Raw genomic sequence first — 19,133 nt, forward strand, 5'->3', positions numbered from 1 at the left:
AATAAATTAGAGAAGAAAATAATTTAAATTATTAAGTATTTTCACAAAGCAATATGAATTTGTTTAAAAACACGAATAGTTTTAGGGTATAGTATAAATTAGAATATCTATTGTATGTGTATAGTTAGTAATTAATATGTTGAGATTAAATATAAGTATAATGGATAATTTAAATTTTTAAAGGAAACAATAACTGAAATAATTTGAGTAAATATACTAAAAAAAAAAAAATAGAAATGTTTGTAAAATGAAAGAAAAATCGATGAGTTTTTGATATCGAACACTTTAGAATGGCCTATTCCAAAAAACAGAAAAAAACTCAATAAGATAAACCAGGAATAAATATTAAAAAGGCAGGCAAATGGGCATCGCTTTGATGTACATTAAGTGTCGATTGGGTTACTTTCATGGGTGTGTTAAATTTGAATTTAATGATGTATCATTATAAACTAAAAAACGATCCTGAGTGGAGACAGTGACAGTATTTATCACTAAATACATTTTATATATATATTAAAGTAATTTATTTTACTTTTAGTATTATAATAGGTTGAAAAAATGTTTGCCGAAAATATTGTATTTTTTATATCACTTTCACACATTTACATTAAGTTTTAATTGACAAGATGTCATTTAAAAACAATAGTCAATAAATATATAACTCAACTTAAACCTTATACTCTTTCACACCAAAATCAAAGTCGAACAACGAATTAAAAAAACAAGTCTCGCGCAGTCAACTACCAAGCATACTGTCATGTTTGAAACATTTGCAGCCAAACCCTGTTATGCATAAAATCATATCCTAATTAGGAGAATTGTATCAGTTTTTCATTAATGCCCCCTATTATGACTACACAAAACTCTTATATACCATATTAAAATGCCCGAATTATGTACCTTAACTCATTTAATCTCTGATAAAATAAATATTCTGCTGATAAAAAAAACATTCAATCATTTACCAAAAAGACATGACAAAACAAATGTATTTCAAACTTCTATTCAAAGACTTAAATTATAATATATCAATTCAATAATATTTTTATATTATTTTTAGTTACATACACTATTCGATTTTTAGGGAGTTAAAACATCAGGAATAACATTCAGAAATAGAAATTAATAAAAACTGTTATAGTATTCCTTACTTTTGTTTTGTTTTTTGTTCATTTAGAATTTAGGTTATGGATCTTTGTAAATATTTTATAGGTTACAAAACATCACAGTATGATATAAAATGTTTTATAAACAATAAGTAAAATTTATAAGCGAATTTGCAAACTTAAAAAGTATATCTCAAAAAACAAGACCTAGAATTTATGATAACGAATGCTATTTTGCATTTATTGATATTACTATTTATGAATTTAAAATTTCTCACTACAATCAGTGCAACCTGAAAATACATCTAAGTAATTTATTATAATATTAATTTTATTGACAAATACAATTTTTACAAAGAAACTTAAATTTAAACAATCATTATATACAAATTAATCATCAAAACTAAATAATTTGAAACACAAATAAATTTAATTTTTGTTAAAAAAAAATTCAGTATGAAATAAATACTAAATACATTTTCCAAAAAAGTTAAAATGAAAAAGTTTAGAGATTAATATAGTAAAAAACAAATAAACTTTGATATATACCTGTTTACAAAAGAATAAATGTAATTAATCGAAATTAAAATGTTTGAATATATAATTTTTATTAAAACTATCAAAGAAAAAATGATTTATTGATAATATTAAAATGAAATATATGAGTTATAAATAAATGTATATAATTCATATTTTCAATGATTAATAGTGTCAATTTTATTTTTTCAACAAATGGAATTATATTCAAATTAGTCTTTTGAGATTGAAAGTATAAATAAGAGTTAGGCTGAATTTCTTTCCAGTACACATAATTTCTCATTAATTCCCACGGGATCTAGAGTAAATCCAAGATAAAATATTTTCATCTATCAAACTTTACCAGAAATAAACAATTTTTATATTATCACGTGAATCTAAAAAGTATCATTACAAAATTAAAATCTGGAAAAGAAAATGTTTTCCAGAAATAATATCTTCAATTATCAACTGGATAATAATGCAATTTTTTACTGGTTATGAACGGCGACACTGTTCAATCAATTTTGAATAGGGTGACAAATGTAAAAATGAATAATAAAAAGGAAAAGATGATATTATAATATCGATATTTTTATTATGAATAATTAATGGAAATTATTTATTTGAATAAGTATCGATTTGCACGTTAAATATTTTTCATAACAATATTAAAATATTACAATTGACGATTTTAGATGTGAATATTTAAACTATAACATTTTCCATTTTTTGATTAATATTTCAACAACTCAACGTAAAACATTCATAATTTAATTTTTTTAAATTTTATTAGAGAATATACAATCATTTATACTTAAAGGCTAATAATATGTGCTACGTTATATTAAAAAAACATGAATAGGGAAAGGGAAGAAACCATACAGTGATCGCACTTCATTTTGCTTAATATATGTGTAACTATATATATTTTTTTAATTGTTTTCTATTTTTTTTTTCATTAATCATTAAGAAGATCTCTGCATCAGTTTTTAAACGCCGTGGTGAATTTCCAGGAATCGTGTGAGTGGCTAGACCGGATATCAGAGGATTTGAGTGAGCAGACAATTTGTTGAAAAAACGTATATAGTATGTTTTAGTTTCTTCGTGAATAAAAATTTATAAAAATGAATTTAATAAATCTACTTTTTTATAAATTAATTACATAAACAACATAATTAAATTTAATCTTTGGTAATATATTGAACATTTAATTTAATACTATATTCTACAGAAATAGATATAAATTTCATTCATTCTGAATATTATTCTACTTGTTGTTTCTAATTAACATTTAATTTTTTAATAATATATAATAATAATAATAATAACCATATACTTCAATAAATTAAAAGCCGGTTATAGGTATAGTTGGGTGTATTTTATTTAAGAATAAGACAATTTAGTGAGATACCTACATAATATATTAATGAATTAAACTAAAAATATTTAGAACTTAAATATATTGTTAATTCTTATCAACCATCAAATCTAAATTTACAAAGCTATTATCAGATAAACTGCAGCATGTTCTTATTGTAATCAAATACTGGGTTAAAGTTTCGTAAAAATAATATTCAGTACATTTTTTTTTAAATCATTCATCAAAAATAATAATTTTCACGCTCATCTGAAAATTCTGACAGTAACACAATAAACTAAATCCTATTAACTTTCATACCATTCAAAGTTAATCCATCATCAAATCCTACTAATTAATGGACTTTCCTCTAGCAAAATTACCCCAAATGACGTCTAGAACAAACACAGCCTAAACTTTTTAATTTAAGCGTCGAGTGACACAGCTTAAAGCTTTGACTATTCCGTACTACCAGTCACTATATTTATCATGACGTAATCAAAATCACTTATTGCACCTTTTAATTCTGAGTGAAGTAGTGATTGTATTGGTTTTACAATGATATTGTTTTTTTATCTAAACACATATTTTGTTTTAATCTTAAACTGTTAGAATAATTTCTGGCACAAAACCGTATCTACAGTTGCTACTTTGAGATATATAAAGTAAAAATAGTAAGCACATTTAAAAAACATCGGGAAAAACAAAAAAATAGATTGAGAAAAATGCTATTTTCACATAAAACCAGATTATGAGAAAATTAATTTTGCTTTTTGTTACAACTCAAAAATAAATAACTGGAAATTTGAAATGTACAACTACTGTTTATTTGGCAGTTTATAGATATAATAATATTTTTTAAATATTTAGTTTGTTGTAATATCTATAACCATTTTAAATTTCCCATTTTTTAAGTTTTTATTTGTTTATGTCTTTAAATATCTTAAAAAGAATCAAAATTTTTAGAAAATTATAACATGATATGTAATAATAATAATAAAGAGAATATTATTATTATTTGTTGAAAATTTCAAATATCTACGAATTTAATTTTATAAAAAATTAAAACGCTTATAAAAAATTAACGTGGTGAACATTCAGGTGAACTTTTTTTTTATATAAGTAGAAAAACTTTTGAGAAATCTTGTATTATATTTTTAAATTTTAGATATACAAAAAACTTTTTTATAAATATCTAACTAAAAAATTATTTAAAAATTATTGCAATTTGAAGATTTTCGTTAAAATTATAGTGTAAAATTATTTTATAGAAAAAAATAGTTCAACAATATTAGTTTAACAAGATAGTTAGCATTTAATAAATATACTTAGAAATCCACTAAGAAAATTTTTTTTTAAGTTATGATTTATCAATTCAATGCTTGAATTGGGGTGGACGCGGGGTGACGGAGTCCCCCTTCTTTTTTAATTTTTTTTTTTTAGCGTACCTTTTTTATTTATTTGAAACGGAACACTGGGAACGCAAAATTTACTATAGTGAATTTGTAAATCATCAGTTTTCTGATGCAAAATATACCTACAGCCATAATATTTGTACATTTATATCGATTATGAAAAAAAAAAGATTGTAAAATTCCTTACTGTAAAATATAATCTTAGAAAATATTATGCCCTTAAAAAAACATCTACTATTTTAATTAATAAAAAATAATGATATAACATATAAAATATTTTAACAAATATAAAAATATATACGTAATAAGTTTCATAAATTTAAATTATGAAACATACTATGTACATTAATCGTTCTTCAGTTCTTATCAATATTACATACCTTATAACATACATTCATAAATCATAATTAATATATTTTATCGAACTAAATGCATTTTATACGCATTGATCACATTATTTTTGCATAAATATACATTATACCTACTTTTAAGAGTGTCACACTTATTAAATAAAGGTTAAATATACAATCATCAGTGCACTACCCACAAATATTTTCATGTTAAATGAAAAATCAGTTGAATATTACGTGATTTAAGTTCAATAGAACCAGAATAATCAAACTTCGATTTCAAATATCTATATCATGGATAAATACCAATTACATCTTTAAACCACTAGGGATAAAATATTCACTCAAACTGCATACTCATAATTTACATATAGAAAGTCATAATCACATTTTAACCCAGTTTTAATAAAATGTTAAAATTGATATCTCCAAATGATTTTGTTATCTATAGAAAAGATTGAGATATGTTTACCCATAGTATATAGTTTATAGACATTTTGCAGATACAAGTTTAATACTTATATTATGCACCATACAACTACAATACAGTTTCTAATTAATATGTATCATTTTTCATACATATGTATTTTCTTACAAAATACAAAATATTCTTATGGTGGAATAACTAAGTTTAAATTAAACTAATATTACTTACTTTCTATGATAAGTTTCGTTCCATGGCACGTGACTTTCACTTCTATTCGTCCACGACGTTCTGTATGATCGCAACCGCATAAATTCGGAACACTCTCTTGGCATCGCTTATGTACATTCATATCACATGCTAATATTTTTAAGTACAATATAAAATGTTCAATTAAAAAAAAAATTTTTAAATATCAAAATATTTTTACTTTAAACAAATCGTGTTAAATACAGTTAAAGCTCAAAAAATAGTAAATAAAATATACTGTGAAAACATCATGCATAAAATATTATAAAACTGCCATGCGGAGATGTGTATTAATACTGAATCATAAAACAAAATTTTAAAGGTTGTTAATGATTCTAACAGTACCTAAATTTATAAATCAGCATGGAAAAATTGAAGAACCATATCAATAGGGCTAATAATATATTTCTATAAAATAAACAAATAATTGAAGATTTGAATATTTGAATACATGGAGATGATTTAAAATTATTTAAGTAAAAAAGCTAATAGTTTTTATTCATGTTGATTAATACTAAATTATTGTGTGGCATGTTTTGTTTAAACACTAAAATAAAGCAAAATAAAAATGAAAACAAAAACAAATTATAACTATACCTTTTGAACAAAAATTAAACTCATTAGATAAATCTAATTTTGTTTAAAGTTGATTATAAAGTATGTGTTTTATTGGTTAAGTTTTTCTAACCTGTACACTTGAGACCCTGATGGGTAATGCCGTGCAACATAGATCCACAATGGTCGCAAAAAGAAGGTGTGATATACGTATGAAGATCCCATTGATGTTTCGCCGTTTCGGCCTAGATATATCCGTTCATCAGGATAACATAATTCGATAGTTTAAGGACGTACTGTGTTTAGTCAATTATTTTGTTCGTTTATTTATTTTGTTTTTTTCATAATAATAAAGTTATGTTTGGAAATTAATCGTTAACCAAATGTTTCATACAAATAATAGCAAAAAGAATATCGTGCTATACGTCAGGATGACCACATACAAAAATAAAATAAGAATTTAATAATAATAATCATAATACAATATTATAAATCAAACAAAAGATAAAACCAAATAAACTAGTTAAACTACTGTAATTCATTAATCTACAAAAATAATTTGTCTGCTAAGAAGAAGTGTACTTAAGATTTTATCAATAAACACCAAATTAATTAATATTTGAAATATTAATGTTACTATAAAACAAAAATTATTTATTCTTTGAGAGGAACAATAATTGTTTTACGATGAAAATAGTAAAATGTCTCCAAATTTATAATTTTTGTTTATCGTAAGTAATGAATAATGACTAATAAATAATCAATCATAATTTCCTTATACTATTATTGCTATTATTGTATATATTATACAATAATATATGATAATAATAAAAATAAAAATGACATGACTTATTTAGTTTCAAATAAATACATTATTGATATATATATATATATATATATATATATATATATATATATATATATAAGAAAATAGTTTTGTAAAAAAATGTGAAGCGTTATTGTTTCGTTCTATAAAATCTGTGTCATAACTTTATGGGTGTAACTTTATAAATTTAAAAAGTTCTTTAAGATATCCAATAAATGGAGAATAGAGTGGCTGAGTTGACTAAGACAACTGAGAGCTAAGATTTACTATATAAGAAGTGACTTATCAAGAGAAAGAGATCGTAATTTTCCTTGATATAGCAGAAACTTATCCGTATATATGCCTCTAAAAACTTAGCCATAAGTGATCAATTTAGACCATAATAGGTCTATTTCTAGGTCAACATAAAAAATCTATATTAAATGTATAAGATACTTGAGATTTTGGGAGTATTTTACAAGAGCTAGGAAAACTTGTTACAGGTATAAAAAAAATGTTATCAACGTTGAATATGACGTGCTAGATAAAAGTTATATCTTATTTTGTAATGAAATAAACTTAAATTGTACAACACGTTATGCTATTCAAATAAGCATTACTATTATGAATATTTAAATTTTAATTTAATATCAGACAGTTATAGTAAGACAACCGAATTTAAGGATAAAATATTAAGTTAAAAAAATACATGTACTATAAATTATAAATTGTAGTAAGCCAGATTAATTGTTATTGTAAATAAAATAATTTAACTCAATTCGTTAAGATATATCAAGCATAAAGAACTTATAATGAAACATCAATTGGTATTAGAATAAAAACAATAATAATCTAACAAGTAAATTAAATGCATATTTAAATAATTTTATAGTAACAAAACAATTATGTTTATACTTAGTGAATTATCAATCCAAAAGTACACTTCGTCTAATGATAAAAAAAAATTGTAAATCGCAGAAATCGTAAAAATATATTTTAAAAAATAATGTTTAAATGAGGTCATAGACTATAATAATAAGCTAATGTTATACATTGTTTAAGTTAAAATTGTCTAAACATTAAATGGTTTTAATCGTGTATCGAGTGTGGGTGTATAGCCCACGCATAATACGCTTTTAATAAACTATATTTTTCAAAAATCAAAAACATTAAACAAGTTTGTAACAATATATTGATAAATCTAATACGATTACCTAACATAATGGTATTTAATATAGTTTATTTACAGTTATTGTCAAATATCTTGACACGATTCGGGCAGCATTATTCAGAAATGTTCCCAAAATGGTATTATCTCCCTACTACCACTGCATAACCAATTAAAGCCACATAACTGCCACAACATGCTTCCGCTATGTGTTGCATATGGCTATGTGATATTAATAACAATAACTTAATAATAAATCTAAGAATAGATCAGAAAATAAATTGTACGATTTTATTTAATGCTAAATTGGCCATAGTTAATTGCATATAAAGTTGAAAAGCACTGTTTTACTGGGCTATCATGCCGCCCAGTGTCCAGATATGACGACAACTTCGCCTAAATTTAATAAATCAATAAATAAAATTTATTATTATTTATCTTAAATTGCATATATTATGTCTTAATAATAATCGAAAAAAATTGGCTAAGAATAAATTATGCAATTTTAGGTATCAAACAAAAGAATAAGTATCATTTATACTAAAATAAATTGTTATACAATACATAACCTACCCTTGTATCAATTAACGTAATGATAACACAATAATTCCACTAATATTAGATTATATTTAAATTTGATATGCTATCAAAACAATTTATAATTTGCATTTTTATGTTGAGAAATTAAGCAAACTTGTATCAGACGATACGAGATATTTTTTTAATTTAAAATAGCAACCCTATTATAATATCATAGTATCAAAGTAATAATAATAAGAATATAAGAATATCATTATTAAGTATAATAATAAAGTAAATATTTAACACATCCCTTGAATGTATCGAATCACAAAAATGTAATAAATAAAGTTAAACCGATTAAAATATAATTCAACCCTTTGCTATTTTTTCATTTTTTTAAACCTAATGATATACCTACCCAATTTAAAAAACAATGTTTGAATTTTTTCATTTTATCAAGTTAACAGTATTTCTGTACATCAACCTTAGTTATACAGTATATAATATATATACTTTGAAACTTGAATCCGCGGCTAACCACTGTGACAATGTTACATCCTCAAAGATGATTTAAACCGGGAAAAATGAACATCTCCCAAAATGTATTATATATATATATACACATATGAAATGTACACGCAAAGCGTATACAAAATGTATTAGTAGTTAATTAGGGCTGTTGGCTGTTGGTTACGCAGAAATGGTGGTTACTGGTATCTCTTCATACACCTCACCACCGTTTTTGTTAATGCATCGCAATTATTATTTTGGAAACTCTCGTGCAAGCTTTAAGAAGAGTATGTATAGTGGTTTTAAATAGCAAGTCTATGCTTAAATGCTTGTTGTAATTAAAAATTAAAATTAAAATAATGTTATAAAAAGTAATGTAGAGAACACAGGCAGGCATTCAGGTAGAATTCAGAACAAACAAAATAATAAGAATACAAACACATGAGTATTGTTTTCAAAAAACGAAGAAATTAAAAATAATATAAATATATATTAATATAGGTAAATGATAAAAAAATGTATGTTTCGGATTTGCTGACCTTCGCATTTCATTCCCTGATGTATGATACCGTACAATAATGAGCCACAATGATCGCAAAATGCTGGGCTAGCGTAGGTATGCACTTTGAACCTGTGTTTGGTCCTGGAAGACTAGCCAGAGAAAATATTTGTTACAAAATAAAAAAAATATATATCGAAGAAGAAAATAAATTACACCAAAACGATTTAAGATCTTCAAATCCTACAGCCCTAACCAATATAACCATATTAACAAAAAAAGACACATTTCTACCATACCTTTAAATTTAAATATATATTTTAAGTAATCGATTAACTCTTCAATTGCCTTTTAAGACATTATAAGAATTTATCTTTTTAAACGTATATATTTTTAATATAGTCATAATATCTAACACAATAAAGTTAATGTAATACGCGAGTAACGTGTGATATATTATATAGATGTATTATTGTATTAACATCAATAATATGCTAAATTGCTAATTTTTAAATATTATTTTTACTTATTTGAAATAACTATTTCGTACAATATTTAAAAACAAATATTATAAAAAGTACATATCTAAAACCTACTTAATTTCACTATTAGTGTGCGTACACATATGAGATATATGAAGTTATTTATAAGCATAATAAATATCTGTATAAATTGATTATTACTAAAAAATTTAATGTGTCTATTACAATAATATGTTGTTTATTTTTATAAACAATAAATTATTAACGCTAACTGTATTCGAGTTATTTTAATCAAGTAGTTTACTAATGATAACTAATTAAATATTGTTTACAAAATTATATAATATTCTATTTATATTTTATATGAAAAATGTATATAAATACTAAGTCTATGCTCTCATTTAAAAAAATTGTATTTACAGTTTGGATTTTTTATTTTCTATGTTAAATGATTTCCAACAAAACGTATTTATTTATTTACTATAATTAATAAAATACTATTTTCAACCAATTTTCAGCTGAATTAAAAATGTAAATTAATGTCACCTTTACATTTTTAATTGTAATTTAACTACATACAAGTAATGATTAAAATGTCCTAAAAATTTAAAAATGAGCTCCTAAGCATCAAGTAGATTATATAATTGATAATTCGTAATATACCTTAATTATTTTAACTTAAATCCTTCTCATAAATTAATATAAACTTAAATTATTCATTTTTTAATTTAATCAGTTTACTTAATACGACACGATATTATAAATAATTAAGATAAATACTTTTAACACTAAAAAATTCTTATAAGTATATAATATGTCACAATTAAATAGTGAAATCACTCATACAATAAACTAGGTGTTCAGTAATAAAAATTTGTCTAGAGGGAATTTTTACGAAAATACATTGTATATGGACATCCATTTCATGAAATAACAAAACCTATATTGTACACTTAGTGTAATTATTATAATGCAAGTTATTGAACAATAAATAAATAAATTTTATTATAAACTATACTTTTATATATTGTTTTATAAACAAAACAAAAAAAAATAAATTATATTATATTATATTTTATCTATATCAATACAACTACCTGTGCTCTGTATCATATGAAAGAGATGCTATCGTGTATAGTCGCTTTAGATGCCTTCAAAATCAGGGAAGTATTGAAAGTATTCATTTCATCGAACAATTGGGTGTATTCTTCATAAAATAGAAATTAGGAATAATTCAAAAATTGGACTAGGTATATTAAATTTGCTACCTGATCTATTGAAGAAATTAACAACAGAAGAAGATCTCAAAAGTACATTTCAGATAAAGGAATTAAAAAATACTTTATTGCCTACAGTATTTTTAAAGTTGAAGTGAATTTTCTATTATTAAAGATTGCCGAAAAGAACAAAATTATTTGCCAATTGTACAATTCAAGTAAAAAAATATAAATTCAGCGTTAAAGTGGACACGAAGGTCAAATTAAAGCTGCACAGAAAATGATTAAGGTAGATAATATAATATAATAAAATTATAATGTATTTTAATCAAAAAAAAATAACAGACAATTTTTAAATTAATTTATACGTTATATTGAGAGTACCAAAAGTTGATATAGGAATACAAATCTGCCAAACTTATATTGTATGATCACGAAACAAAGACAAAAAGGATTACATCAAATTTAAACAAAGTATGATTTACTTAAAGATTGGCTCAACAGTTAATGTTTGAAATAATCAACAACTCAATTTGTCACTAATGATAAAAATTTATAAAACAAATTTCCAGTCAATCAAAAATAATTAATATAATATAATAAAGTTCATAACTTAAAATTAATTTATTATTATCAATTACGTTTATAAATAACACGATGGTAAATCCTAGTTATACCTCAAATACTTCCCTGACTTTGAGGGTGTCTAGGACGACTATACACGATAGTATCTCTTTCATATAATATAGAGCACGGGTAGTTTTATTGATTTATTGATATAGATAAATATAATTTATCTCATTTATAAATAATACGTATGATTTAATAAAATGCAATACAATATATTTAATTATTATATTTTTGTTCAAAAGACAATACATAAAAATAAAGCTTATAATGCAATTTATTGTTAAATAACTTACATTAATTTATCTTATAATAATTAAACTTAGTGTACAATATAAGTATTGTCCATTTCATGAAACGGAAGTCCATACAATGTATTTTCGTCAATATTCCCTCTAGGCGAATTTCATTACCTGGGCATCTAGTTCACGAGATGAGCGATTTTACAATGTGAATGCACCATAAATAATAAATAATTAATACAAAAACTATTAATGTGATAGTTTAATACTAAATGTACAATCATCGTAACAAGATATTTAGTATATCGTTGAAAACTATTTCAATATGTTTTATGGCAATTTTAATAAAATTTAACAAGCATAAAATTTTAAATTTTTAACGGTTTTTAAAAGAAATATAACAATGGTAATAATATAAAGATTCTTTTTTTTTTTTTTTTTATTAGCACCAAAGAAAATTATGAAAAATCTTATATTACATTTTTAAATTGTTTGACCATAAAAAGTATTATAAATTTGGAAAATCAAGTATCTATTAATAGCTAAAAACCGTTAAGATATTATGAAAATTATATCATATCTAGATAATTATATTATAAATTATTTGATGAAAATATAATTTTCAATACAACCTATAACAAATAATTATAAAACACATATATTTTTTTATAAAATTGAAAAAAAAAACATTAGCATTAAATTTTTTGTCAGTGTTTTTTGAATTAATAACACCGTTATAAAATTATATTTTCAAAGACTTAAGACTTAGCTAAATATAAAAGTAATTTTATTTTTTTTAATTAAAGGTTCTAAATTAATAATTTAACTTTTGATAATTAATAAGGTTCAAAGTTTTTTGGATTTGCAGTTCTATATAAATAGGTCAATTCAAGTTGTATTGTAAAAACCAAAATAAATCAAAAATGTATGTATTAATAAATATTTTATACATATAAAAACAATTTTTGATGCATGAAAACAAATAATATATACATCACGCTCTTAGGGACAATGCAACACTTACATACATTAATGATAAAAATATGAAACTAATGTATTTTAAATTATTAATACATTTTAAACTATTTTATAATTTAACATTTGTACTGAATAAAATATACACATTAAATTTAATATATAATAATTTCAATAAATTGATAACCTTTGCATTAAAAAAAAAACAGTAATGGTATACTAAGTAACAAAATAAATTAAAAATAAGTGTCTAAAACATAAGTAAAAAAATAAAGTGTAAAGTACAAAATTTATATCATCAACATAAACATACACTTTAAAATACGGTTTATGTTTTAAGAGTATTAAATACTAATTATTAATTAATACGACTTTATTAATTTAAATAGCATAACTTATCTTAGAGTTTATATAATTAGTGAAAGAGCTAGTATATGTTTACTGGACAACATAAAATTATATAATATAATTATAATAACAAGGTTATACTAAACTATAACAATATTAATTTATAAAAAAAAACCCGTTGATAACTTACTATAAAAATTAAAATTAAAATTATTCTATTAATCCTTGAGGAAAAACACTAAGTTTGTATCTTTTAAAATGTAATATTGTTATTAACATAAAAAAAAATATATTAAAATTTTAAAAATATCTTACTTACTTAAAAAACATAAAAAGATAATTTATGTAATAAAAGTAAGTACCCACAATCCACACATAACCAAATATTATTAAATAAATAAATATTTTGTCAAATTATATTTTAATGAAAACACATTTAAAAAAACGACTACACAATATAATTTAAATCTACTAACACTGTTATCAAACAAACTATTGTGAATAATTACTAACACAAATAAAATATTATTTATATTTTTTAAATATACCTTTAGTTTTATTAAATGTTTGTTAAACTTCAAAGAACGCAAGTAAAAAAAAACAGTACATAATTCACACATTTAAAGAAAATCACATACGAAGTATCAAGTAGGCGGCTATTTTGAGTAGGTCATTTGTGACAGATTTTAGGAGATATATGTTCATTAATTATATAAAATCAGAAATTTATAAGAATGATAGATTGGAACATTAAATAAACGACATAATAAATAATATAATTATAGATAAACTAAAACATTAAAAAATAATTGAAAGTCTTATCACTAAAATTGCACGTTTATGTGAAATCTAAGATAAACAAACATAATTGGGTACGTTTACGTAAAAACTAATTCCAAAATTTAGCATTCAATCATACATTTTAACAAAAACAGCCTTTAGACGATGTTCATCACAAGACAAATTAAATAATTTGTTATACATAAATAATAAATTGAACTTAACATAAATGTTGAATAACACTTTACAAATAATACGCTACAACAATAATATACACATTACACAATATTATAATATTGTAGGTCGGACATATTGCACGCATGTTACCATCTGTTGAGCTCGGTCATCGATCGCTGTTTTACAACAACGCGTGCTTCTATGTGGTCGCTCGCTAGCGAGCTTACACCTTTTTAATGTGCGTACTTTCGCCGCCAAAGACATGACCCAATTCTAACCTTACGATCTCAAAAAGCTGTACCATACATATATAATAAAGACATAATTGATTCAGAGGGCACAATAAGATTAAAACTAAAAATTGTATAGGTCAAATTCCATAACTGTGTAATCTTCAATACATTATTACGAAATAACAAATATAGACTACAATAGTTTATTCAGCAAAACATAACTAAAACAATTTCAAAATTTTAAATTAAATAACAATAGTAATTGAAAAATGTTAAACTTTTATTAATGACATTTTTTGTAAGGAATAAAAGTTTAATAATATGAATTTTTATGAAATCAAAAATATTTTTATCTATACACACCAAATAGAATTTGATCAAAAACTTTTCGATAATTTTGCTCATTAAAGTAAATAATGAATATTATTGTGTAATATTGTGTAACTGTATTTAGTATTAATTATAATTTATAAATTAAAATAGTTAAATTTACAACAAAAAAACGATTTATAATAACAAATGTAGTTAAATTATACATAATATTAATTTTTAATTTGTTGAGGTTATTGTATTTTTTAATACCACAATAAACGCAGTAAAAAAAAAATAAAAAAAATGATTATAATTCTCAATAGATAGACTCTTAAAATAAATTACACAAGCGTTTTATATTTTATAACAAAAACAATAATTTAAATTAATAAAAAAAAAATGTAAAAAAAATTGAAGCAAACCTTGTATTTAGGGTTAAACTAATATTTATGTTTATATCAATTTAACTTTTTAATTTAAACTAATCATTGAGTTAAATCCAAATTATTGAGTCTATATATTTTAAATACATTTTTTAATATTATTTTGAATTCAATATTCAAAGCATTTAACTATAATTAAACTCAAGTTTGAAAATACGTATTAAATAAAATTGTATTAACGATTAGACATCAGTTAAAATTAAAATAGTACTAAAAACCACTGAATCAGCTTAACATTAAAGATATGAAAAAAAATATTAATAGTATTAACTATTTATTTTATTATAATTTCGGTACATAATGAATTATTAATAAATACGTTTTGTTGGATAGAAAACATAAATGTATCGATATTGCCTACACTAGCCGCCGTTCTACAATATGTGAAAAATATACTATATGCAAGAAATATTTTTTAGATTGCTACAAAACATGACATAATGTAATGTATTTAATTGTATAATATATTAATTACAATATTAGCCCATTATTTTAGCAGTCTAAATAATCTGATCTAAACGTATAGTGGTCGTCCTGCACATTATGTTTGTAAAAAAAAATTGTCAACAATTCAGAAAAAAAACAATGTTAAGTTTATGTTAGAAAAATCATAATAATTAGATTACTTACATCAGAATCAGGTCCTTTGTCAGCTCCAGGGCAGGTAAAGGAAACAAATTCGTGACATCGTTTGTGCACGACAAAACTGCATACTATAAAAATAAAATAAAATTAGTACAATATTCATTATTTAAAAATACATTTATTATATAAAGTTTTCAATTTTACATCTAAAGTTTAAATTTTTAAATAAAAATAATATATTTAAATCTTATACATAATATAGCTTGATATTCAATTTAAATCACTGCAGAACATTAATAAAGTTATAAAAAGTTAAAGTAAAGTATTTATTTGTTTTCTCTTTCTTGAAAAAATATTTTTAAGTTATTAATAAAAATATTATCACCTCTTTTATACAATAAAATAGCATTAACTTTTGATTTTTCAAAATGGTAACTGTTGTATTAAATAATTAAAAAGAAACTTAACTTTAGTAAATTACGATGGAGTGTATAAATAAAATAATAATATAATGCTTAACATAATTTATAAATTTCTCTAAATATTCTAAAATCTATAAAAACAAATATATTAATATAGTAATTGAATTATTCAAATACAAAAATTATTAAGGTTTTAGTTTAAAACAAATTAAAATATTTCTTGTTAATTTTTGATTATTTTTTTTAAAAATAAATTAATTTATATAGTGAAAAAATGTCCATGATCAGGAATCAGGTAGTTGTAAGACGGACCAAGTGCATTATTTAAAAAATAATATTTTTCATATAGGTTAAAATTATGCAAATAAACAAAGAATAAATTTAATAATTATAAAATATTTTTTGTAATCATGAAAAAGGATAAAAAAACAAATCATATAGGTACTAAAAAAAATGAAAACAAACATTTTGCTAACTTTGATATTTAGGTTCTTGCAAATTACTCATAGATATATTTAAGTTTTAATTAAGTTATCAATAAGAACAAACATGAGCTTAGAATTCTTTTAATATTTAAATCTTATCCTTAGAGACTACATAACCATACAAATTAACAGCAAATTAAAGAAAGAAAAAAATTAAGAAATTACTCATTATGTATAGTCGTTATCTAATATTATATCACACTAATACGTGTACAATTTGAATGTTATGAAGTTATAATAACATTAAAATTCATGACAGCCCAACAATCAGTATCAATAACAATTCAAAGGATTAAATTATGTAAATTGAAAATTATTATATATATTGTTTTCATAAATAATAAATTGTAGTCGTAGAGAAAATAAATCTAACATTCGATACACACATATAAACAATAGTACACAGTAGGTACCAATATAAGCAAAACCTTAAGTATTATTAAAAATAAATAATAATAATCCACAACATTGATTTTACGTGTAGGTATAAAAAGAATGGAAAGACGAATTAAGAAATAAATATAATTAAAAAGAGCAAATAGCTTTTCCTCAAGTATACTAGATATATGATAGTTGGAATGGTGTTGACAGTTGATGTTAAATGACTATTGGTTATCAGTTTCCCGTAGTTAAGTGGCCAAATAAATACTTGCGTAAAATTCTTACAGGCAATTTATTAAAAAATACGGTTCAGTTTAATAGTTGTAAATTGCTTGTAAATATTATAATTAATACAACAGCCGGAATAATTTGTGTTCCCATACTAATAAGAGGTAATCTTCTTATCCGATAAATTAGCCATTTATAAGTTACATGATTAATATTAATCTATCATGAAACTGATAATACAACATTATGACTTATGCAAAATAGCGAATTACAGTAGGAAAAAAAGACCAATTTGGTAGTTTTATTACTAAACAGATGAATTATTTGACATATTAAATACAACACAGTTCAACACCGACTGAGTAATTCATGTATTCACATTCGGGATTTTTCTAAAATACATTTTGATTGACTTAAAATAACGTCGAATGAAAATATATTTCAATACTGTGCAGTTTTTCTTACTTTAATTCCGACTATTTATCATTTTCTAGCCTAGCTCTTTACAGTTTTTAATTTCCAATATCTAAGGTCATACACAATAATAAATATAAATAATACTTTTAAGTATATTTATATATACATAAAAATACCTAATACAGTACACTAATCTACATGAAGTATACGTAAATATAATAAATATTAAATAATATTATTATACTGTCCAATAAAGTATGTACCTTATACACATTTATTATAATTGATGATTGTTATTTCCATAGTTAATTTTTAGAATTGCATGTTTACTAATAATTATTGTATTGAATATCCGCATTTGTGTGTACTTAATTTTTTTTTATGTGATTTTACCATTATATTTTATACGTCTAAATTTTAAATAATTATTAATTCATAAAGTTATAACTTCTTTTTCGTTGATAAAAAAAAAATAACTTATAATTTAATAAATAATTTGTGGTCTATTAAATTAAACAGCTTTCTAAAATACAATGCACGTCATTTTAAAAATGACATAATACATAATATAATAAATAATAAAATTATCTGATTATTACTCTTATCACGTGCCTAAAACTTATTAACTTGGCACACACTTCAATACTTAAAACAAAATTTAAAAAAAAAATCTAACTTCATTGCGACATTTTGACAATGAAAATAATATTATGACATAATAGTCTAACAAATTATACAAAACATTTCAACTAAAACAATAATTGATTGCTATTTAATAATTAAACTTTATTTTAAACAATATTATACAAATATTTATGCAATAGTTAATTTTAAGAATGATAACTATATGTTTTATAATTTTAAGTTTAAAACGGAATATAACAATACACTTAACTTTTTGTTTAAAATATACATAACATAAAATAGTATAAGTTATTTGCTTTAAACGAGGTAGTATTAGTTTAATAATATATAATACTACCATTTTAGTTTTGAAAGTTTTGTCTTAATATAAAATTGAAAATTTTAATTTTTGGAACATACAATGTAAAAATTTATTTTCAGTAAAATTTAAAGTATCATTTTAACATTTATTTGCTTTAAAATAAAATGAAAATACATACAAATTTCAATAGTTATGCAATTTGTATCTTGTATCTTTACATAATCTTTAAGTTTTAAATCATCCAGAACAATGACGATTTATTATGAATGACTAGATAAAATGTATTCTTAACTATGTATCAAATTTATTTACTATCAATTATCAATGTTTATAACTATCCAGCAATTAATTTTT

The 19,133-nt window shown here is 22.3% G+C and overlaps 1 protein-coding gene across 4 annotated transcripts in view; it reads right to left on the bottom strand.

The window, feature by feature from the left end:
- LOC113555112 (protein kinase C, brain isozyme) overlaps positions 1 to 19,133 on the bottom strand; it is an 82,459-nt gene that overhangs the window by 35,785 nt on the left and 27,541 nt on the right. For 2 of the 4 annotated variants that reach the window (XM_026959447.1, XM_026959444.1), the window contains exons 3-5: positions 15,946 to 16,028; positions 6,109 to 6,220; positions 5,403 to 5,531 (exon numbers count right to left, since the gene is read on the bottom strand). In XM_026959447.1, the coding sequence (XP_026815248.1) occupies positions 5,403 to 5,531; positions 6,109 to 6,220; positions 15,946 to 16,028 (324 nt within the window). Of the gene's footprint in view, positions 1 to 5,402; positions 5,532 to 6,108; positions 6,221 to 9,519; positions 9,632 to 15,945; positions 16,029 to 19,133 lie in introns of all 4 variants that reach the window. The other 2 variants (XM_026959446.1, XM_026959445.1) reach the window with 1 other exon arrangement.

This window comes from Rhopalosiphum maidis, chromosome 2, assembly GCF_003676215.2.
Source record: "Rhopalosiphum maidis isolate BTI-1 chromosome 2, ASM367621v3, whole genome shotgun sequence".
In the NCBI taxonomy this organism is placed as follows: domain Eukaryota; kingdom Metazoa; phylum Arthropoda; class Insecta; order Hemiptera; family Aphididae; genus Rhopalosiphum; species Rhopalosiphum maidis.